We start from the raw sequence: 24,396 nt of genomic DNA, 5'->3' as shown, positions 1-24,396 counted from the left end.
TGATATCATCTTATTCCTGCTCAGGACAGAATCCTCCTCACTGCAGCTGTTCAGGGAGCATTCAGAGTTTAATGAATGCTCCCTCCCCGACGCCTCGAAATCACTGGATAATTAGTTGGGTCTCTGTTAATCCCACTTACACCAAACTGCTCATGGAGTTTGCTGTAATTTCTCCAATGGGGAATAATGTTTAAAGCAGCCAGAAAACGACTAACCTGGCTGAGCCGACTGTGGCTCACAGCTTCAGTTTTCGCTGTGATTACAGTCTGGGAACTCGGTATTAGCGTTTGCACAGACACTCTGAAGGGTGGGCCATTAAGCGGTGGTTAACCGCGTTTGTCCCGACTCTCCGTCACTGTGATTGCTACCAGCTACCATTGATACCAGGCCAGCAAACTACTCCAACAACACCTTACTCCAATTAGCATGACCTAAATCAACCTCGAAGTGACTTTCACGTGCGCTCTTACTTTTCACCTCAATGTCGAGTGACGTTAGACTTTCTTCTCTGAGCTCTCGAAAACCTCAGACTTTCCGAGTGGGGAAACTCCCAGTTCCACAGGTGTTCAGGTGTTTTCTCCCACTCGGAAGTCGGAAGTTTCCCACTTCCCAATTGTTTACGAACGCACCATCAATGTGACATTAGAACATGTCGTCCTGCTCACAAAGGTGAAAATAAAACGCATGATTTCAACAGGACCACATACTGTTCAATAGCGAAGAGTGCCTCATTACTTCACTCTGGATTTATTCACTGTTCAGTCTAATTTAGGAGTGCCCCGTACTGTTGTGTAATTGAAAAACACTCTGCAAACGGCATTAGTCAGACTGAATAAAGGAGCAAAGAAAAATGCTAACTCAGGGAGGGCGGGTCTGGAGCAAAAACGGTGCCTGAGATATATCACTTTCATCAAAGGCTGAGGAGTGGCCCTTTCCAGCGAGGCGGAGAGCAGAAGGAGTTCATACAGAGACAGAAATATTTGCGCCTTGCTGTGATGGATAGACTAGAAATTAAGAGAAGACATGTGAGGCATGCATCAATGACACGGTGATGATGAATTATCATCAGTTTGTGATTAGTGAATATGTCAACAGATACAAAGATGCATTCCTCCTCGGTTTTAGGTCAAATCTGTGTAACATGTTTGTTTTGGAAAAATAAAAGTAAATTTTGCAGGCCAGAATCGAGAAAACAACTGGAGCGATATGACGACAGGAATGAGGCAGAAACTGGAGCGTGCTGCAGAAACAAATCACCTCATGTTCCCGTCAGAAAGATAATTTTGAAACAATATTGGCTGTGCGTTCAGCAGATGTGGAAACAGTGTTTTTCTTTTGCTTTTGCCTCTGTGCTCTGAAGGGCTGAGTATATTCGACAGAAGCTGCTGCAGCGAATGTAGAAAAATAGGGCCGAGCCTTGCTTTAGCTTGTCCTCCCAGGACGCCGTCCAACAATGAGACGTGAAATCGGCATGATTGATTGCGTGCACGCCGTCAATAACAATGACAATAGACAGCCGAAGGGGGCGGGGTCTACAGGTCTGTCTGCAGGTGAAGGTGCTTTTCTATGTGTGGAATTTAACCCACATTGATATGGTTAGGGTAGGTTAGGTAGTTACTTTATTAATCCCCAAGGGGAAATTTTTTCGCTACAGCAGCATACAGGAAAGCAATAAAATAATAATAAATTAATAAAAAGCAATAAAATAACAGTCAAAAATATTAAATATAAAATGCACAGTATATACAGTACAGTATATATATATATTTTATATACAAACAACCAAGAAACACAGACAACAGTGTTATTGTTGTATGATGGATTTTGCCAGAGGTGAGTTATTGTACAGTATTGTACAATATATATAGTATATAGTATATGCATACTCTTGTGGATTACCTCGGTTTGTTTTCCACACGGACTAGTTACGCTGTGAACGACTAAAACGGTGTGAAAAGCCTGTTTATTTTACGATGCGTGTTGAAGCTAAGGCTGCCGTCGTAGTGCTGCATCGTTGCGTGTTCATCACTGACAAATACAAAACCCAACCCTCCTCCAAGTAATGCGAGTCGAAGGGGTGAAGAGTTTGTAATCTGCTCAGTGTCTGCAGGGCAGCGCGCTCAGAAACAACCCGAGTGGAACTGACACGGAGGGCCTAAAGTTACAGTAGCGCTTAAGTTCATTTTCAGCTTTTGCCTTATTTCCCTTATTTTTACCATCACGATATAATTGGTCGTGTTTGATATTTCAGCGCTTACTTCACTCTTGATGGGGCTCCAAGACGCCAGGAGCGCTGCAGTGTTTCACACAGAAGCACGGGAGTGCCAAAACCAAAACAGTTTCAACCATGTTCTTTCAACACTGCACTGAGGCCGGCCCGCAAGACATGTCTGCATTCTCGCTGCCTGATCGTGTGCAGAATCTGATTATTTCAGCTAGCATGAGCTCATTGGAAAGAAGATCATTTACAGTAAGGAAGCAGTCTGCTGCAGGCAACATCTTTGATGTTATGTCAATTTAAGCTGCTAACTGGGGAAAAACCATCATGTCAACCGCGGGTGATAATTACAAGTAGGACACTGGAAGCATTTTGACAGGCTCGCACCTGTAGAGCTGCGGAGGCACGACACGTTACAGATTTTTCAGTTACGTTAGAGGCCACTTTGACAGACCCGCTGCTCATCAAACAGGCAAACATTAAACGACAAATCATCTGTCTGCATGCCAGCATCTTTGACAGTTACTGTTTCCACTATCAATCAATCTATTGTTTACAAGTGACAGTTGAAAATCACTGATGTTTGTGTGATTAAAAACGCCACGAGTTTGGGTTGCGCTCAAATATATCAACAACGTCCGGATAGATTTCTACAAAACTTTGGACATTCATGGTTCCAAGATGATACATCCTCAAATGTTTCATCAGTCGCACGGAAGCTATTTTAGGTTTTCAGGGAAATGTCTGAACAGTCGTTGGATGAATTGTCATGAAACTTGATGCAGACATAAAATCCTCACAATGAACTTTACTGTTGGGTGATTTGACAACTAACTTGTTCAGCAGACATTCGGCCTCGCCAGCAGTGTGTTTAGGGCTAATTAGCATGCTAACACGCTAATCCAAGACAGCGGACACTGTAAACATCACAGCGTTAGAATGGTCGCACGTGCCAACTTTAGTTTGGCTCGACGCACCATTGTGCCTAAGTATGGTTCTCATAGAGCTGCAAGCATCTGACCAATAATTTGATTATTATAAGAACTGTTTCTAAGTAATCAATCATTTCAGCACGACTGCTGACTAAATATTAGAATTAGGGCTGCAAGTAACTCATTAATGTTATCAATTCATTTAACAATTATTTCCAAGAATGATCTACTTATTTGGTCCATAATATGTAAGAAAGTAGCAAAACGTTAAATGCAAACTAATATGAATTTATTTGCCTTGTTCTATTTGGTATTTCTTTGGCTATTCAATTTATTAGATTCATCATTTATGACAAACAAAGCCGCAATTTACACATTTAAACGAGTGCATATTTGGCTTTTTGTTTAAAAAAAAAAATGACTACAACAATAATTTGATTATCAAAATTTACCAAAAAAATATAATTTTATATGAAAATCTATTCATCTCCTGGGGTTTTTGGTACCAAGCATCAAGAGAGATGCAATAAATGAAACTATTGACAAGTGACGTCTGTGAGGTGCAGTGCTGATACACAGGAAATGGAATGCACATTATAGAGGTATATATATTTTTTTTTTGACTTTAATGTAAGATGAGGACAGCAGGTGCACTTCCTCCTCAGACATCAGAGGTGGTTGCCAAATCCCATAAACTGGAGGCAGTGCAGATGTGGTTCAGCACAGAAAACTGGACATTTAACCGCAACTGTCAAACTCACTGACCGGACAGACGGGCGGCTGCATGACGCAAGATATTCCTTTTGGCCTTCCACCTCCGGCGATCAAAGAAGATGATGCAGGCGGTTTGTATCTCTCGGGGAGTGTGGTGTTTGTAAGAGCGAGGAGTCAATGAGTGACAGAAAAAGGAGAGAGGAAGATTATAAAAGCTTTCTGAGATTTGTCTCAATTAGTCTTGACTGACTTGTGCTGTGCAGCACAATGGGGCGACCACGAAGTGCACACAAACAATCTTCAGCGATGTTTTCCGTATTGAAGTTTGTTCCTTAGTCTGCCTTCAAAAACATTTACGAGTTCTCTTCTAGCTAAATTAAGGAGAACAACATGCCCGAGGCATGAAACCAATTACAAATTCAGATCACATTAGCATCTGATTTCGAACTCATTACACCATTCGTTTTTCAATACTAATACGTGCTCAAGAGTGAAAATGCAAAGTCTTGAAGGAGAAGTGTTCAGATGGGTTGAGGGTTTCTACATTTACTCTCATCGAAGCTCTTTGGACTGAAAGGTCAGCGAGTCTGCCTTTCAGATTTCATGACGTTGCAAAGTTCAAGGTGAAATGCTTTCGTTTCTATCCAAGACCGAGAGCAATCAGAATCAGGAAAGCATTATTCATCCCCGCAGTGAAACCGCTTTGTTGCTCAGGATTGTGAAAATTCAGCAGGAAGAGGAGGGAAGGTATAACTGGACGGCCACACCACTGAAGGAGGGACCTCCTGTGAAGTTCAGTGGAGCATATAGTCACTCTGAAACTCAGTAACCAAGTATCCTGATCAACCACGAAAGGGAAAAGACGTTTTTTTGAGAATGACACAAACAGCCTTGACAAACTCATAAGAGCATGAAAATCATTTGCATATTTTACTCTGCATTAGTCCTGAGGGATCTGATTCAAAAGCTGGAGAGAAACAAAAAAAAAGCTCCTCGTTTTTGTGAAATATATTAAACTTTTTAACCCCCGAAACTTGAAGTTGAAAAAAAAGGGCTTCTGTCTGAAATCGTGCTGCACCCTCTCTGACCTTCACAAGACTTTTCCCAACGCCACCATGCCTGGCCCACTTCCTGTGTCTTCCACTGCTCGGTCTCACATACCAAACCAGACATTCACACACCCACGGTGACGGCTGAGCGTGACCGGGTCATCCTGTGAGGCTGAGAGGAGTTCCTGTTCGCGAGTCTCCCGCAGCTGTCTCGCAGGCTGCTGCGCCGTGGAGGGGGGGCTGTGGTGGGTGAACCTGGGGCCAAAAGGGGGCCAAAAGGGGGCCGGGTCCGAGGCCATGGCAGGGTGGGGTGGGGTGGGGGGCTGAGCTGTCCGGTCCGTTCATGCAGCTCCGTCTTTACACAACACACATGGGAGGCAAAGCCGTGGCACGTGTTGGCCGCCCCGTACAGAAAACACTGTGACGATGCTAAAACAAGGAAAACTGGACGAGGAACCATCGCTAAGCTTGTGTGTAATTTCTTAATTCCAAGTAACAAGCCGGTGATTTACTAAATCAAGTTGCACCATTAAAACTGGAAAACTGTCGACTGAAACTTTAGATAGTGTGTAATTAGCAGACACGAAAATGACTAGCATCGTCTAGCCAACAACAATCAACTGTGATCTGCAAGTCAGTGCTGCATCATGAGCTGTAGCATAACTGCCAAAAACAACTGCCTTAGAGGCAAAGAACGCAGGGCTACATAAAGTCGGTGAATGAATGACTTTCACACAGTCATACACATAGAAATACTGTGTGAGGGGCAATCACAAAGGTCAGAGACCGTTCCTGTTGTGGGCAAACGGAGCGCGGCACAATGACGTGCACGGAGCAGTGGGAAAGTACAATGTTCATGAGTACGTTTGCTTGATCAGCAGCAGCGCCTGAGTTACACACTTCCTTGTGAGCAGAAGGGCCTTTTTTGCGATGACCTGAAACTTGAGCAGAGAGCGCACATCAAGGTTGGCGTCCAATTTTTTTCTCAACAGAAAGAAGTCGCAGGGAACCAAATCCAGCAAGCGGGGCTGGTGGGGAGCGACAGTTGTGTGGTTGGTTTCAACACACTGCGAGCGGGCGCATTGAAATGTCGGAAAACCAAAGTGTCATCTTGCCACAGTTCAGGTCGTTTCCACCAAATGTTTTCCGTCAGAACTCGGTGTTTACGGTCTGACCCTGGAGAACAAATTCACGGTACACAATCTCGATAATGTCAAAGGAAACCCACCCGGTTGCTCTCCTGACCTTATTATTTTCATTATTGATAAAAACCATTATTTTCTCGATTAATCAATAAGCTGTTTGGTCTTCAAAATGTCAGAAAATGGTGAAAAATGGTTTCCCGAAGCCCAAGATGCAGCCTCTAATGTCTCAATTTGTCCCGACCGACAGATATTCAGTTTATTATCATGGAGGACAAAAGGAAACAAAAAAAATATTCACATTCAATAAGCTGGAATCAGAAAATTAAAAAAGGAACTCAAAACAATCAAGTTATGAAAAAGCGGGAGATGAATTTGAATCCGTTCATTGACCAGTTGTTGCAGCTGCAGTTGGAAGAGCGCAGGTCAGCTGCTACTCAGAATGAAACACTAGGTTTAGACGTCTGGCTCACTGCAAGACTGTTTACTGTGGAATGCATTTTCATCCCACTGCTGGTTCTCAATGTGTTTTCAATGCGAGTACATTTTCATGCCAACAAGCAACATCTCAGCAGTACAGTAATTTACTGTCACTATTATCCTATTACTGGAAATATAATTTACTTTTTCTGTACTGAAAGTAGGGAAACCCATATTGCTTAGGCAGAGAGGAATTCCTACTTTTTGACTGGCAGACAATCTGCATTGTTAAGTGAGCGATTCATGATCCCGAATGTCCGGTATTTAACGCAAACGTAAGCAGTTCATCTGAGTAAGACCTGAGAGGACCCGAGGCTTCGGCAATACCCTCTGTGAGACAATGAATGAGAGGCGGAGGATAGGAGCGGCAGCAGCACTGAGATGTTACAACGAAAGAACGTCAGCGAGGAGTCAGACAAACATCGGGAGGAAGGGCAGGATAAATGTGGCAGGAATGTGGCAGACAGTTGGGGAAGGCACGTTGACCTCGTCCCACATGCTACTGCCGGGTTCCAGGTGTCTCACCCTCCTCCCCCGCTCGCACTCGGATGTCAAGTCTCCCTGAAGGAAACCAGGTCGGTTCCGTTATGGAAGTCATATAAGAGCGGGAGGGCGGCGAGGAATCGGCATCTGCAGGGCCGTCTAGTCAAAACGAGACTCTAGTCTCTAGTTAGTTTGGGGGTGGCTACGTGAGGCATGACCGGAAAGGGGCCCACATGGACACATAAACTGCGAGGACTGAACCTAAATATTACGTCTATAAAAATATGACCTAAATATTGTGTCTGCGGAGGAGAATTTTCCATCCGGTCTCCAGACCTACAGACACCTCTAAAGCCTTTTACACTTGTTATGACAGATTTTTAACATGTTTTAATGACCATTATTTTCCAGGCTCTGCAAACTGAACTTACAGTAACTGCCTACTGCGGTGTATCATTCCAAGCTACAGTAAGTATCAAGTGGCCCTTCTGAAACAGTTAATGGCTGCACTTTAAAGTCATCACTGTCTGAGCAGTACTAGTAAAAAAAAGTGGCATGTTTAGTCATCACCTCATGGAGGATTTAAACAGAAGTTTATTCCCCTGATAAAACTAAATCACACATCAGTGCCTGTCCATTTGTTGACTTCAGGTTATTTTGCTTCAGTAGAAACAGAGACAGAAAATAGAGTGAAAGTTAAAGATCAGAGACGGATTTTCTTTCTAGGCAACTAAGTTTGAGTCTAAGTTTAGACTGAGAGGCTGCCAGCACAACCCGACGTTCAGGGTAGGAATACACAGGAAAAGGTTACCCAAGTGGAGCTATGAAGCTGTTTCAAGGCTGCTGGACTGAGTCTATTTTTGACCAACAATCCAAAGCAGTACAGCAGAAGGTAAACGTGCGTCACTTCATCCAAACATGACAAAACTTACAGTAAATAATTTGAGTTTGGCTGATTAATCTGTAAATCTCGATATATGATCAGACTTATATGTCTGGACTGATATTTGAGTGATCAACCAGCACACATGAGGGGGGGAATCTAGTGTTGTATTTGTAAAGAGGCACTGAAAATACCATCAATCAGCCCGAGTATGATGTAATTTACTGCAGTAATGATGTAATATGGAAACCGACACAGTTATCTGGACCCGCACGGCCTGATCAACCGGTCATGTCCAAGTGCCATGATAACAGACAGCAATTCCATCCTCAGATACATAAATAAACCCTACCCTGACTCTGAAGCAGTCACCACTTATCGCCTCCACATTACTGCATTTTTGGTATCTGAGTCGCCAGACACGGGATCAAGGAAACATCCTTCATGATTTGAGTAAACTGGCATTTTCTCTGCCTTTTTTGAATGTGGAGAGCGGTAGATTGACTGTGATTACTCAGCTCTTCACTCTGTCACAGAGAATGAGCCCAGATATCCCGTTGGGGAAAAAAACTCATTTTGTTCACTGGTGTCCAACGCTTCACCGTTTCAGTCACTCCCACAAGGCTGTAACCACAGTGAGAGTGAAGACTCATTTGTGGCTCAGATCACTCGCAGAAAAAGGTAAAGAAATAATTGTAAAACTAACCGGCATGAGCATGAAATAATCAATGAGCAACATTGAGAAAATCATGTGTTAATACTTTTCAATTCTCGACAAATGAATAACTTCTACTTTTGGGAGGGACACAAACAAGGACACGGAGCAATGGATGCCCCATAAACAACCTTCTGTATCTGCCGGTCATGTTAAATCAGGGTTCTTTGAACTTTTTGTTTTGTTTTGCCCCCGAGAGCTACTCATGCTTAGTAACATTTATTCACATAGCTGAGCTCCACCCCAACCAGTTGAATATGCTTCTATGATGTAAACACTGGCAAACACACATTTTGTATTACGACAGACTAAATTAAAATGCATGTGTGCTTCTAATCTGAAACATAGTAGCAATAAGCAAATCAGCGGTGTTACTTTGATCTCTCACTCAAGCAGTGACAGACACTCGCTTTTACACTTCTGGCCCCCGCAGCCAAAAACACTATTCTTATTATTAATAGTATTTATGTTATTTACCATATTTAGGAGCACCTGCTTCTTTCCAGGTTAGTGTGACGTTCTCTGCTGGGTTACGCAGGCGCTGCAGGTCGCTCTAATAGTTGCTGTCCTCTGATCTCTGCGTGTTTCACGGAGGATCACGGTGATAGCGTTGTTCTCTCAGACAGATTAAAAAAAAATACAAAAATAAAGCTAAAATGGATCACCGAATATACTTGAGCGGCCATCAATATACCTGGGCAAGCCCGCCTAATTAAGTCTATGTGTGGGAAACAGCATATTATTCGAACCTTCAGCGAGCTACTCGGAAACGGGTAATGCGCTACTGGTAGCTCGTGAGCGGCGGGTTGGGGACCCCTGTCTTAAATTCTGCTAAACTACACGTAATGCTACTTGCTCCCCTGACAGAAAAACTGCAGGGAATTTGTACCATAAACTACCTAAATCTTTGTCAAAAGCCTCCTATATATAAAGATGAACTCTGTTACCTGAGCTGGTCCTGAAAAACTATCAATAAAATATGTAAGCAAGCTAAAACATGTGAGTTTTGATTGGCACGAGGAGTGTCAGCAGTTCAAAATCTGATTCGGAGCGTATACAGAAAGAAGTGACAACACTCTGCAAAACAGACTTCAACAAGTGCACCAATAAAACGAACTGTGAACTGATGCACACCACATCTGCAGCACACTCACCTCCTTCCTCTCTGCCAAACATACAGTAAATGCCCGAGGGCCTTTATAATGAGAACATTTACAAGCTGCTATTGCCACCCTTTATGTGGTGCATATCCAACCACTATTGATGGTATACTGTATATAATCAATTAAGCAATAAATTCTCCGTGTTTCTGGGAAGCGGTTGCAAAATCTGTTGTTCTTGTGGCCGGCAGTGACGGAGAACTGTTGCTTCACAGACGTGACTGGACGTCCACGCCGCACATAAAAAGTGGCGAGTTTGTCCTTTAAAGTCAGAGGAAGCAACATTGGAAAACATCTGCAACTGGGTTGATAGAAAAATTAAAATTTAGTCAGCAGGTCACACGTCAAGAGGACAGTGGGGGGGGGGGGGGGTACATCACATGCAACAGCTGTGGTACAAGGAGGACGGTGACCATGACACTCAATGAATCAAGACAAAAAGAAGATTGTGAAAACACGAAGCTAATGTTTGTTATCAGTCTGGAAACCCGCAAAACATTTACATCAAACTAACTGTGCCTGTCTCTCTGCCCTCTAATCACACTGCACAAGGTGGCTGGGCACAATAAAGGAAGCATATTATTGTCTGCTGTCGAATGAATGATTACGATCTCGGGTCATGAAATGCATTCAAAGCTCTTAAAAGTATTTTAGAAATGTCTTTAATGTCAGTGTCAGTGCTTGGCATTATGGAATAATAATTCACAGTCTCAACTCCTCACAAAATAAAGGAGAGTGTGAAGCAACAGTGCCACTTTTCATTATGATTCTCAAATGGTTTCAAAATAAGCAAGAAATTAAAGGTCATGAAAATCTGCAGCTGCAGTGATTATTTTCAGCTTATCAGACTAACGCTTCGTATTAAGGAGAAATTAGCTTTGTTGGAGTGTTTTAGACAATGCTGCAGTCTGCAGCGCACAATCATGTAATCCATTTAGACAAGCAACGCCTCTAATATTAAAGCTTTTAAGCCAAAGCCTAATGATTGAGACTCCGGCGACCTTTAAGTGATGTTCAGTAACGTATCCCCTTCTCTTTTGTCGTATGGAGTTGAATAATAAAAAAAAAAAAAAAAAAAAAAAAAAAAAAAAAAAAAAAAAAAAAAAAAAAAAAAAAAAAAAAAAAAAAAAAAAAAAAAAAATTTAATGACCGTGATCAATAACAAAAACCGAATGACCGTGATGTTCTGATGTTCTCAACCTTTAAAGGCAGAGAGGAGAAATATTTCATTGTATGAACCAAATCGTTAATCTCCCCTAAAGAGACTTTACAAGATGATTAAGGGAACAGAAGCTAAAAGGAACGTGAAGCAGATCTGATGGAGGAGGTCAATATACGTCAATAAAAATCATCCAAAGCATTCAAAAAAGACTCAACCACAACAAAACAAGTGATTCCTCTCGACTTAGATACACACACCTCTGCATTCCCACGTGCCCGCCCGCTCTGCAGTTTCTTATCAGGAGGCCGGAGTCCAGGTTTTCCCTCTCTGGACATTTAACTGTCCCGGTTAATGGTAACATGACCTGAATCTACGACTAGTAACTCAGTCGCTTGCCCCCGCAGTGCACGAATGTCTGCATGACTCCAAACTGACTTGTATAACGATTCACGTTCCCCACAAGCAGCGACATGCCTCTTCACTTCCACATGCAAATGAAACCAGCAGAAACTTGCCTCGTACGTCTTGGCAGTAAACTGGCAGCGGGAAATGGAAAACAGAGAGCTGAAAATGTAGCGATCAATCTGAGCTGCAACGGGCTTGATAAGAGGAAAACTAAGACGGTATTTGCACTGTGAGGTGACATAAAAGTCGTGATGATCGGGCCCTTCGGTGAGCCTGACAGTGTTTGGACGCACCTCGTTCCTCCTGCATCACCAAGAGATGAGATCAATATCGCAGCGTTTATAGCTGCAATACTAAAAACTGTCATTATGAGGCGTTGTACTATGATACAATATGCACTTGGTGAGGTTATAGCGATTTTGTTTCCCGTAGAAAAGTCATAAAAATCCTTAAGACTATAAATCAAATCAAGAAAAATGCTCTTTTCTCTGTGTGCAAATGTAAACAGTTCAGATACATTTAAGTATTATTAACATCAAAATGATCATCCTTTATCAGTCACTACCACATAACTTCATCTGTGGAAGAAAAGCCTTTATTCTCCCTTCAATGTGAAGTCATTTGTTGACTTTTCTCGGTGCATCCGGCCACCCACGGAGCTCCAACCCACACGCTGATAATCATGTCATCTGCACAGAAAATTATATCTCATTATGAATATAAGTATCCAGATCAGCTCAGTCGTTTACAATTCTGCCCCAGACGACAGTTGAGCATTCACTGGAATCCATCTGGGATTTTTTTACAGGCCTGTTTTTTTGCAAACGTATTATTTATGCTCTTGTACCTCCGACTTTGCCAATTTTTCATTCATCACAGCTGACATCTCCCATGAGCGGTGCACGGGCGAGAGACCAAAACCACTGCTGCTGCGTGTATATGAAAAACATGAAAGAATTTCACAATTTAAAATGTGATAAAGGGGTATTGGCAGAGTGCTGATGGGAGTGCACACGTGTGCACGCAAATGCAACTCGCACCATGTTCGGCACAAATGAAATGTGGTGGCTGGAGCTGACAGCAACGAGCTTTTCAATCAATATCCCTGCCTGCCACTGAGGCTGTGGCCCATTAGCACCAGTGAGCCAAGTAAAGTGACTCTGATTTGAAATGACAGGGGCTTTCACAGAAGCCGTCCTACCGTTTCGCTCATTGTCATTCAAACACACACATGAATACCCTACATTTGCAGCTCTCCTCGCTAGGCAACCAAGTGCACCCATACTGTTGTTTTGTCACCCCCCCCAAATGCCTTGATTCATGAATTTCTGCAAAGCCTCTCAGTTCCTAAACTACATCTCTGATTCATTCTCTCTTTCTCTTTAGGTCTCATCAGGGTCCTGATCAGCCAACAACTGCCTGAGTACTGAAGTAACACCTTCCAGGATGCTTGGACAGCTTCCCATTCATAATATTGAAATTTACACAGAGTATGAAGACACAACTGACAATAAACAGTATCTAAAATACAAATTTTGTGCAAAAACATGCAAAACTTCAATCATTTTAGAACTATTACCTTCTTATGGTGCAGCGTATATGATGTTAAAAAAGTATTGTCTGTAAAATGGGCGGTGCCATCACCATATTCCTTTGTAAAGGCTGGTGCACAGTGCATATGCTTGCTATGTGATCCCATATGGCACAGCTGGTGAGCTTTTGAAAATGTAGGCCATCTGTTGGGTAAATCATCCCAAGCCTTAAGTTTTGCACAAGATATAATCCGGCACTAAACATCTGGAGAGACTGTTAATTAAGTGAATTATGAAATGACTCAGACTTCGAAGAGGAACGTTGCTTTTACAAAAAAAGAAATGTGCTTTTTTTTTTGTTAATGTTTAAAATGACTCTACTATCCCGCAGACTATCACAGTGATCAGCCACCTTAATATTTACACCATACTGCCCAACCCTGCAGCTGATTAAATGCATGCCAAGTGAGCACAACAGGCAAACCACGGGGGGAGGACGCCTTCCTTCCCACTTCCACATCAAACTTTTTTATTTTTTTTATTTTCGGCGTATTGAATCATGCTGACACGTCCCTACCTCTCTCCTCCTGCTCTCTGCCCCGGGTCTGGTGATGAGCGCCGTGTCACCGCACACCACGGCCGCGTCCTCCACGAACACGCAGTCCGGGAGCGACTCGTCCGCGGGGAGCTCGACCACCTCCAGCCCGAGCCTCGTTCTCAGAACCTCGACGTACGCCTCGTGCTCCCCCCGCGCCTTGGCCAAGTTCACCTCCGCCTGGCTGCTCCGGAGCGCTTCTTTGGCCAGGGACGCAGGGATTCCCCGGACGACGGCGTGGGTGTAATGACCAAAACCTGCCATCAAACCAGCCATGTTTTGCTTTCCCTTCACTTGGCACGCTCAAATCTGGAAAAAGAAAAGAAAAGAAAAGAAAAAAAAAAAAAGGGACTGAAAAACACCCTCAGCGAATGAATGAGAAAAACTACTATCAGTTGACCCGCTGCTGCCAGGCTTTGCCTATTTGTTCCCTGGTAGTTTGTTGGGTTTTTATTCTTTATTTACAGTAGCCTGCTGCACACAGTGTCAGTCAGCCCTGCTCCAGTCTCCAGGCGAGCGACAGTGCTTCGGTGACGCGCACCGACCGTCACGTGTATCCGACGAGTCTGTCAGCCCTCAGCGAGGCGTGCAGCCCAACAAGTGACAGTCAGAAACACACTCAATCTATGGCTCAATCAATTTCACACTGGATCAGCAGAGCGCAGCGTGAAAGTCAAAGCCCTCACGCTTTAATGTGTCTTTAAATATATATATATATATATATATATATATAAATAATTATTAAAATAGCCTATATTCCATTATACTTCACATTTCTGGATTTTTTTTTTTTATGGTCATGTTGATAAGAATCAGTTAGTTAACAAAAAAAAGAAAAAGAATCCGTTTTTCCAACTAAAAAGGAAAAACAGTACTTTGTTCCAGCTTTTCAGCTTTAATGATTTTATTTTTTCTTGGTGTTTTATGATAGTAAACACTATTTTAGATTGTTGATTGGACAAAACAAACCATTCAAAGACAGGACCTTTGAATATTGTTGGATATTAGTTTTTTTTTTCACCATTTTTAAAATCAATAAGTCTAATAATCAAAATTGTAACTGCAAACATTAGTGTTTCTGCACACAGTAAATTGATATTTTGAGATGTTGCTGTGTAATTCTTTTGGCTTTTTAGGTGAAGTGTTTGAAATCTGCCACTGAGTGATGTTAATTTGATCAATAAAACATCAGAAACAAATTTGTTAAGGTTATGAGAGCAACACTTAATGAGTTGTTTCATCTTTTTGCCTCACAATTAGAATAAACTTACTTATCAGCAGTTTTGGAGGTTGTGTACACAGATGGATGCCAATTTTTCCTCTGGTCATGTGAAGTTTGACATATTTTGGTGGAAAAATACGACATTTTAGGGTTTGGGATTCATCAAAACAGCTCAATAGTTCATGTTGCTGTGATATAAGAAGAAGCAAACTGCTGCTTTGACTGATTGCCTGCAAAAGGAAGACAGCTGCTAGACTTCAAAGTGTGGATGGACTCAGTAAATTTGATATTTGTAATGTAAAAATGTTTGTTTCCAGTGACCATCACTGCAAACAACAAGGCTCACATGCAGATATGAGTAAAAGGAATGACATAAAGACAGCACAGTAAGAATGCTATACCCCTACTTTATTCCCATACCATTAAACATGATATGCACGTCTCCATTCTTGAACCTGAGACTGTGAAGACCTGTGTGTGTCCGCTTTGCTCTTGGCAGACTTTAAGAAATAATGTACACAAACTTCAAGTAAAACGCGAAAGGAGTATCGGGCAAGAAGAGTGTGAAAAGGAAGAGCGGTGTTAAGTATTATGTGGGAGGAAAGGTAGGCGGGTGGGGTGCTTATATTCCCTAAGGTGCCATCTAAGGAAGGTTCTGGGCCGGGTGAAGCCGTCTGAATGGATGGAATGTTTCTTCAGATGTCCCAGAAGCACATTCTTCCACCGCGGGACCTCAGTTTGTCTTTTCTTGTTCCAGATTCACTCAATTATCCCTGCTCTAAACATTCCAGCACATTCCAGGAGCCCCACATTCCTTTTTCCACTCCAGCCAGGATCACCAACCACCACCACCACCCTCCTCATCCTCCTCCCAACACTAACACCTGCCCCCACCCAGAGGTCCTTTTTTTTTTTTTTTTTTTTTCCATCATTCCTCATCATGGATGGACGTGGCCCAAGAAAAGACCCTCTTTTCTCTTTTCTCTCTTCTACCCATGCTGAGGAATTTGGGCTGCTGAGGATGAAGGGAAAGCCCTCATACTTTAGGCACACCTGGCTGGTACATTGTGCAGCTATAAAATCAAATCAGTGAAAGCAGACACGGTCCTCCAGCTGCGAATGAAGCGGCACCTCTTTATTTGTCTGCTATGATTGGGCTCATCCTGAGATTCTAGAGGTGACACAGTCGTGCACGATTACACAGGTGCACAGAGCACATTTAACCGCAGGCAGGCAGCCGGGCAGAGTTACGAACCCAATTACCACAGAAAATAGAGTGATAAAATGAAATGATAAAGACTGATATTTGTGGAGGGAAACGAATGGATGTCCCAATTACCACGGCAGCAACAACAACGCAAGATGCTTTCCAGGTATCCATGAAAAAATGTTAAAGGATCTTTCAGATGTCAAAAGACATTCAGGGAAGCAGAAATACAGACAGAAAAACCGATGGAAGGACTTGCAGAGACAGATATGCTGCCTATAAATGGAACGCGTGAGCCTGTGGTCACTACATGTTCATGGCAAGCTTGGCATTTAAGTGGTTAAGTCATGAAAACACCGCTGCTAGGCAACAGCAATATGGACAGCAAAAGATTACTCGTTGTTGGTGTGTAGAAGCGACAGGAGCTAACCGTTTAGTGAGTTAGCGAGTGGGTAACGTAATAAAGGAAATGCAATGACATAATTGCAGAACATGTTATTAAATTATGAAAAAAAAAACTCAATACGATTAAAATTTGTATATATTGACTTATCCGTTGACAAAAAAAAATGAACATCAGTGTGCATCTACCTTTTCTGAAACCGTCAGCAAACATTTCACAACTTGTGAACTCTGAGATTCAGAAAACTACAAGGTCCGAGGTGGTGAATACCACAAAAGGGGGCATTAATCAGAACTCTTTTGGTAAACCAAGTAAACACAAGCACAATGCCGGACAGCTAGCTGGCCTTCAAATGTGTATTCATCCGGGGCTGAAAATAGTTCCCTGCACATTCGGTAAGTAACGCTTTTTGACTCTGAAAAACTACAGTTCCCAGCTGCTTTAAGAAATCACTGAATCTGTTTCAAAAAGAAGGATACTATATTCGTGACATTTGGTGTTTGTTTTATAACGATTTACATTTTCAGCAGGAACAAATGGAGTTGGGAGTCACTGAAAGAGGATGGTTTTGGTGTTTTTATGGGGTAAATCACAAGTAAAATAATAAATATCCATGAACGTTTCCCTTCGTGTACTTTACTCGTCCAGGAAATATGTAAAGCTAGATGAAGCAGGCCGAGCAAAATCAGACACACCAAAGAGAACGTAAATCACGCAATAACTCCTGGAATGCACTGAAGCTTCGAGGTAGGAGTTGCTGCGGCAACTCATCAAAGATGGAAGTTTTCATTGAACTTGTCTCTACTATAATTAATTCAGGCAGAAATGGCTGACGTGTTTCCATGTAATCAGAAGAACGGGTTACAGTTTTTGAAAAGGAGGAGGCCTCTCTTCTGTCATTTGTGGACGGAGACTAGATTCCTCCGATTTTTTGTTTTTGTTTGGTATGTTAACTCAATGTAAGATTATCATGTTCTCTTACTTTGCTGATCCACACAATGCTTCAAACATTCCTCCTCATAAAATGTGCATTTGTTAACACACGTGTGAGGGATAAACAAACGGTTGCTTTGCATAGCTGCGCCAATTTAAAACCAAACTAAGTGTCTACAACAGTCCACAAGAGGAAAGCATGGCTAATGATGCTGCAGTTACGTATCCAAAAATGGCCACACATTTTGCCTCGCCAAGGCGTGAAAAGCACACGTGTGTCTGACCAGGATCGAAGAAGGAGGTCATGTGACGAAGTACAAAGAGTGACAAACTCTGACCGGGGAGGAGGTTCCGGTGGTTGGGAAGATCAAACACAGGAAATTCAAATATGTGAAAAAACAAAAACAAAAGCCAACTTTAATTTCTTTTAAGTAAGGAAATGTATTCCCCCTTGTGTAACTTATGATGCTACGTTATGTCAAATTATTTATTTTGCCCAAAACATAATCTTTTTCTAAACCTAACTAAGTGGTTTCTGATACCTAAACCTGAGGCACTTTACTTTTCACGCCCTCACGAGGTAAAACGTGACACTGACACGGTATCCTCTAGTGGACCGACTGGTGTATTACACGCTTTGGTGTGATATCGGTTAGCAGCGTCGGAACACATTTTAGTACAAAGAAAATCACCTCTGGCTTCATCTTGTTAGGTCAGCGCTGGACACAATTCTACTGGACCGACCCACAGTGAACGAATATGTTCAAAAACATCCTCAATATCAATGGTGACACCAGAATTACACAATACTGGAAAAGATGAACTTGTGCTGAAACACGATTATGAAACGGTCTTTCCATTTAAGTCAGTTCAGTCGATTTGTTGTTTGTATTCATTTTTGTAATGATGGAATTTTTTTTTTTGCCCTCTTGGCCAAATCTCTTTTAATCTCAGTAAGAAAATGGAAGAATATGTTCAGCTCAAGATAGAAGAATAAAAAATAATCAGCAAAAGAGGTTGACAAACGTTACATAAACAGATCCGGTGAAATTCATGCGAACATGTCGTCAACGTTGCAGATATTTCTTCGGTATCAATATTTCTTCACAACTTGAGTCTGTGTTTTGATCGCTGGCTTCGTTTCAGCAGCCGTTCACATGAGAACAGGCCATAATTCAGCAGACTTCCTGCTGCTCCGTGAGCTGACAGAGAAAGGAAGTGTTTCTGGTGCATACTAGTTATGACATTTATCTTGGATATACTACAATGGAATCTGTTGTTTAGACGTGCCGGGCTGACCTGTCCTGTTCCATCTGTCACTTCCACATAAACGTGTAGCCCGAGGGCTGCCGGCCACAGACTCCCAAAGGACCGCTTCTGAAGGCCGCTGATGTCTCTCGAACTGCGAGCGCTCCTGCTGGGATCTGACAATGGGTTTCCATTACACTGAGCCACAAGACAACACACGGTCTCTCAAACTGTGGTCAACAGTGAAATCGCTTAAACATCCCAGTTGGAGGCTGTGAAGCTGCTCAGACACCCATGTAACAGAGCAGGGGGAACAATCCAATCATCATTTGTGTGAAGGATACAGACCCCCCTCCTCATTACTGTATGCTGCGTGCATGATGGGGGTTCTCGGATAGCCTTAGTGGAAACCATTATGCCAGAGAAATTACAACACAGAGACGCGCATCCAGCTTTGGAAGATTTCCTGAACTGAATGGGTAATTATGGACTGAATATTACTGCATGACGCACATTGAAAATAGTGTTTTCCTATTGCTGGAACGCATGGTCGGATGCGCACGTGCTGCCAAAAATATGTCAACACATTATCATAATAAAGTGAGAGGCTGGATGACCAAGCAGCGGAGGACAAGCAAACAAAACATGATATAAATGAGAAATGAAAGGGGTATTCCAGCAATATAATTATATAAAGTTGGAGGATTTCTTTCAAACTCCTCAACCCCAGTTTTTTAAACACAGGATTTCAGAATTATGATATTGCTTATCATAATATTTCATGTGTAACGGTCCCTTCAAATCCTGAGACGATATTTTACAAATGTTTTCTCAAACTTAAGTTGTGTTCACGATGAGTAAAACGTATCTGATGTGTAAAAAAAAAAAAGGTGGAAGGTCCCTTTAAGATCTTAAATTTGATCCAATTTAAAGACACTTGCGAAATATTTCGCGAAATAATTTGTAATATCCACCTAAGCGATACACGTGCACACATAGACACGCCCCCCTCTCCAAACAGGCTGCACACACAGGCACACCTCCAGTCCAAACAGTCACGCCGACGTGCAGCCTGGATCAACAGTGTCATCGTATGATTATTTCCAGCTCTATTTCATGACACACCGATCTCTGACTTCTGGACTGTGGTCAGGCTTTAAATATATATAAAAAAAAAAACATATCACGCACCGAGTTTTAGACACCACCATCTAGTGTCTTGAATTGGAAGTATGAAAATAATGACCACGACCTATAAGCACAGAAAGTTCCGCGTGGGGGAAACCTGGAACTTCAGAAGTCAACCGGTCCAACCTCAGGACCGAAACGACCCAAAAACTCATAATCGGGATTGATTTGAAGATCAGTTTAGTTGCCACAATATGATCCGTATTCGTACAACAACTGGAACACGATGATGACTCAGGGTTCTGCAAGTAAAAGCCGAATCATAAAGCGAAGTGAACGACGGAGCTCCGAGAATAGAAAAACAAAAGTCCAGACTCACCGGAGAGGCTCTTCAGCTGCTCACTGCTGCTGTCTCACTGTATCGATATGTTAACTCTACACATACTGAGGGGAGAGAGAGAAAGAGAGAGAGAAGTAGGAAAAATGTCCGATCCTTGTAAACACAAATAAACACTCTGCCCTCGTGGAAAATGTCCTCTTTGGAATCTGCCAGCCGTTCATGGAAATATGAAAGGTTCATGTTGCGTCTTTACGCATTTCGTCTGCCTCTTAAGTTTTCATTAACCGGAATCATTTCAAAACTCAGGTGGAAGGGACTTATTGAGACCCCTGTTACAGACAAGGACCACGTATTTGTCTCCCCCCCCCCCCCCACCAACACCACAACATATCTTGTGGAAAATTGGATCCCTTCACCCACTTTTCTTTCCCCCCGCGAAACGTGATGGGGCAGATTGCGTGAAAAAGTCAAAACTGCCCCAAGGAACGAATGCGGAGGAATTTCCCTGCATGAAGAACATATTTAACAAGCTCTTAAGCTGTCAGGAATGCTGGCCAAGGGGAGAGAAATATGTTAATAATGTAGGCTACTGCCATACCAAATATGGCAATATTGTTACGTCTGAGCTCTGGTGTGCATCTGGAAATGCTTAGCTGCTCTGAATAAAGGCACCGGAGAGCCAGAAATAGACGCTGTTAAACGTATTTCTGCACACACCTTTGAGACTCCCGAGACAATCACCTCCAGTTATTTTAAACGTGGCCATTGCAACATGTTGTGAAAGTGCATTGAACAAACTGTTTTGAGCAGAGGATGAGATACTCCTCGGCACGATCTGTTCAGTTTTGTGGCGTTATTTCTGGGGGTGTACTGTGCCATTTTATTCTTGTCTTTTATATTTGAAGGCAAAATGAAAATTAGAAAGTCACCCCAGAATTAGGTTATTTAATTGCCAGCTGAAACAACAACAACAACAAACAAAAAACAAAAAAAGTTCCGATAAAGCACCTAAGCCCCACAAACGTCCAAAGAAAAGTCCATTGAAGCTGAGGTTGATAGATGTGAGAAGCGAGCGGAGGAAGAAAAGGGACGGGGGGATAAACAAGAAGGGAAAAATGTGAGACGGAAAAGTGTGTTCAGATGGGATCCAGGGGGGAAAAATCCATTTGCGAAAGAAAAAAAAAAAAAAAGAGAAAGGTTTAGACAGGGTGGAGCTTAGCTCTTGGATGGAAAATGCGCCGAGAAACATTCCTGGCATAGTTTGGGAACAGTTCAGCAGGCAGCCCAGGAACGACGTCAGCTTCCCACTACGGTATAAAAGTGCGGAGGTGGCCGGACCTCAGCAGACTGCAAGCGCTTTACCGAGACCTTCAACTACTCTCATAAAGGAGCCTCTAACGCTAGAGACTACCAGCAAACACATCACGAGAGACAAACGGCTGAGCGAGGGAATACCTAAGGACTCCTCCGAAGACTTTTCATAAACTGGGAACAGGATTCCTCTTGAACACGGACAAGAAATTTATCCAAGATGCTGATGCTTACTGTTGTCGTTGTCTTCCTTGGAAGCTTCAACCTGGTGAGTTAGGATTTATTTGAAAAGTACACGTTTCAGCCATTCGAACTTCTATATAGGAGAGAAGGAAATGTTTCTTTTAACGGGATCAAATGCTCAGATTGTCTCTAGTTTTAAGGCGTTTTTTTTGTTTTTTTTTGTTGCATGACTTTAAAAGTCTCTAATAGATCATTTTGTTGTTGGTTGTACAGGTCCTCTCCTCCCCCTACTCATCCTGCCCCTCCGTGTGTGAGTGCCCGCTGGCGATGCCCAAGTGCGCACCCGGGGTGAGCGTCCTCCTGGACGGCTGCGGCTGCTGCAAAGTTTGTGCCAGGCAGCTGAACGAGGACTGCAGCCTGACCGAGCCTTGTGACCACACGAAAGGGCTGGATTGTAACTTTGGGGCCAGCTTTGCTGCTGCTACTACTCGTGGCATCTGCCGAGGTATGTATAAAGACCATCCAGCTCCAAATGTGTATGCCTTTAAATTGGTCTGAATTTTTTTTTTTTTTTTTGCTTTAATAAGGGGGGTATTATTCAGGAGTATGGGAACTTAAGTGATTTCAACACTGTGGAATGCAGCTAGGAGGAAACTAGTCTAAACCTCAAAGCACAGACAGCCCACTGTGGAGGGAAAGAGACTCCTCAGGCAGCCTGAAGAATTTCACAGTTTAACTGATCCTTATCTGGCAGCCATGTGATGTCTTCAGCAGACATCTTTGAGCAGAGCAGGAAAGAATAACATTCCTTTCCTCCTGTTTTTCCTCCCCGTTGCAGCCAAGTCAGAGGGCAGACCCTGTGAGTACAACAGCAGGATCTACCAGAACGGAGAGAGCTTCCAGCCCAACTGTAAACACCAGTGCACATGCATTGATGGAGCGGTGGGATGTGTGCCGCTGTGCCCTCAGGAGCTCTCCCTGCCCAACCTGGGCTGCGCCAACCCTCGACTGGTCAAGGTGGCAGGCCAGTGCTGCGAAGAGTGGGTGTGTGATGATGGCAAGGAGACAGACCTCCTGGAGAAGATCTTTGGCAAAGACACAATGACTGATGAGCTGGAGAGAGACCTCACCAACAGGAATGAGCTCATTGCAATTGTCAAGGGGAGCCTCAAGTCGCTAGCTGGTAAGAAAGCAGTTGTTTATTTTGAAAGTTATTTTTTTCTTTTTTTTGGCTGCATACTTGCGAAGTATAAAGTATAACGCATTGCATTACACATTGCTAACGTTTTTATTTCTTTGTTTAATCACAGCCTTCAGACCACAGCCTGAAGTCCACATGTTTGACAGCCAGAAGTGCATCGTCCAAACCACACCCTGGTCCCAGTGCTCCAAGAGCTGCGGAACTGGCATGTCCACTCGAGTCACCAACAACAACAGCGAGTGCAAGCTGGTCAAAGAGACGCGAATCTGTGAAGTGCGGCCATGCACCCAGTCACCTTACTCTAGTCTGAAGGTAAGCCCGAGCCACCGCGACTGACTGAACGTTACACGAAAGCGTGCACGGCGCTCCCAAAGCACATCGGCGCTGAGTCTGAAGTGCAACAACTGATCACCATTATGTCCTTTCCCCTGCAGAAAGGAAAGAAGTGCAGCAGAACCAAGAAGTCCAGCCAGCCAGTGAAGTTCACCTACGCCGGCTGCTCCACCCTAAAGAAGTACAGGCCCAGGTACTGCGGAGCCTGCGTGGACGGCCGCTGCTGCAGCCCCCACGACACCAGAACCATCCGCGTCAAGTTCCGCTGCGAGGACGGCGAGACCTTCAACAAGAACGTCATGATGATCGAGTCCTGCAAGTGCACCTACAACTGTCCCCATGCCAACGAAGCCTCCTACCCCTTCTACCGCCTCTCCAACGACATCCACAAGTTCAGAGACTGATTGGTGAAGAGTATCTAAAAACCCCCCTCGGAGAGAGAGAGAGAGAGAGAGAGAGAGAGAGCAGCATCATTGGCAGCCAATGGCTGTCGAGATGAATGCAGGGGTGTAAATAGACCACCAATCAACTACCAGCTTCTTGTTGTAACTAGATTCCCAAGGAATTGCGGGCTTACATCATGAGGACTTAATGAAGTGCACTGTTTGCTGTGACTGCATCAGCATTCTTAATAAGAACCGCTTCGTATTAATGGAGCATCTGAAGTAGCTTCGTTATGGAGCAAGATGTAATTAATATTTGTACATTTATCTTTGTTGCTGATATCAATTCACTGTGTATATTTTGATCCTTTCACATCAGACATGACCCATACTGTAGACTTGTGTGTGTATATATGTCGATATGCACACGCGCAACTTCAATTAGCATACCATCTCGGATCTTAAGAACAAGACAACGAAATGTAACCTCTCGACTTGTTTGACAAGTGTGCGGTTCCATTCCTTCCTGACGTGGGCGTTACTGTTCATGTTTTGTGGCAGCTATTGAACTCCCTTCACGAAAAAAAGACAAAGCGAAACATGTCAAAGGATGAATGAATGTTTTTATTATTGTTATTAATATTATTTATCGAAAAAAAATGTAGCTACTTTATTTGGATATTATGTGTCATACTGGAATAAATTGTAAAATGATTTAATTTTATATGCTACAATAAAACTGATTTATTTATGAAATAATGACACCGCCTGAGTTCGGTCTGTTCAAACTGTACAAGCGGGACAGAGCAAAACAAACAATGCTCCCGTGCACGGAGCTGGAGGGGGGGGAGGATGTTTAAAGCTCCTCATTGAAGGAGAAAGCCCTCCTGTTATATCATTCTGTAGACCCGGCAGATTCTCAGACAGACACTGAGCAGGGTCGGTCTGTTCTTATATAACACCACCGCCTCGGAGGCTCTTGACTTTCTGTGCTTTGGAATGCAATTCTGCAGCGAGCTAGCTTATTTTCATTT

At 43.1% G+C, this 24,396-nt stretch overlaps 2 protein-coding genes across 4 annotated transcripts in view; one reads left to right on the top strand and one right to left on the bottom strand.

Annotated features, from left to right (window-relative positions):
• ddah1 (dimethylarginine dimethylaminohydrolase 1) overlaps window positions 1–20,250 on the bottom strand; it is a 77,595-nt gene extending 57,345 nt beyond the window's left edge. Inside the window, exons 1-2 of one of the 3 annotated variants that reach the window (XM_069704834.1) lie at window positions 19,991–20,250; window positions 13,453–13,779 (exon numbers count right to left, since the gene is read on the bottom strand). In XM_069704834.1, coding sequence (XP_069560935.1) covers window positions 13,453–13,746 — 294 coding nt within the window. In that variant the 5' untranslated portion in view covers window positions 13,747–13,779; window positions 19,991–20,250. The remainder of the gene's footprint in view (window positions 1–13,452; window positions 13,780–19,990) is intronic. The other 2 variants (XM_069704833.1, XM_069704837.1) reach the window with 2 other exon arrangements.
• A 1,037-nt stretch (window positions 20,251–21,287) lies between these two features.
• On the top strand, window positions 21,288–24,114 carry ccn1 (cellular communication network factor 1). The gene is made up of 5 exons (XM_069704775.1): window positions 21,288–21,530; window positions 21,719–21,950; window positions 22,284–22,628; window positions 22,756–22,958; window positions 23,081–24,114. The coding sequence occupies exons 1-5, from the start codon at window positions 21,483–21,485 to the stop codon at window positions 23,381–23,383; spliced, it is 1,131 nt and encodes a 376-aa protein (XP_069560876.1). The 5' UTR covers window positions 21,288–21,482; the 3' UTR covers window positions 23,384–24,114.
• The last annotated feature ends 282 nt before the right edge of the window (window positions 24,115–24,396 follow it).

The sequence above is a fragment of the Brachyistius frenatus genome, unplaced genomic scaffold (assembly GCF_029030835.1).
Source record: "Brachyistius frenatus isolate BFR_SWC_R1_liver_20210118 unplaced genomic scaffold, ASM2903083v1 Contig_52, whole genome shotgun sequence".
In the NCBI taxonomy this organism is placed as follows: Eukaryota; Metazoa; Chordata; class Actinopteri; family Embiotocidae; genus Brachyistius; species Brachyistius frenatus.
Note: the sequence above shows the minus strand (reverse complement) of the source record. Positions and strands in the feature narration are given on the sequence as shown.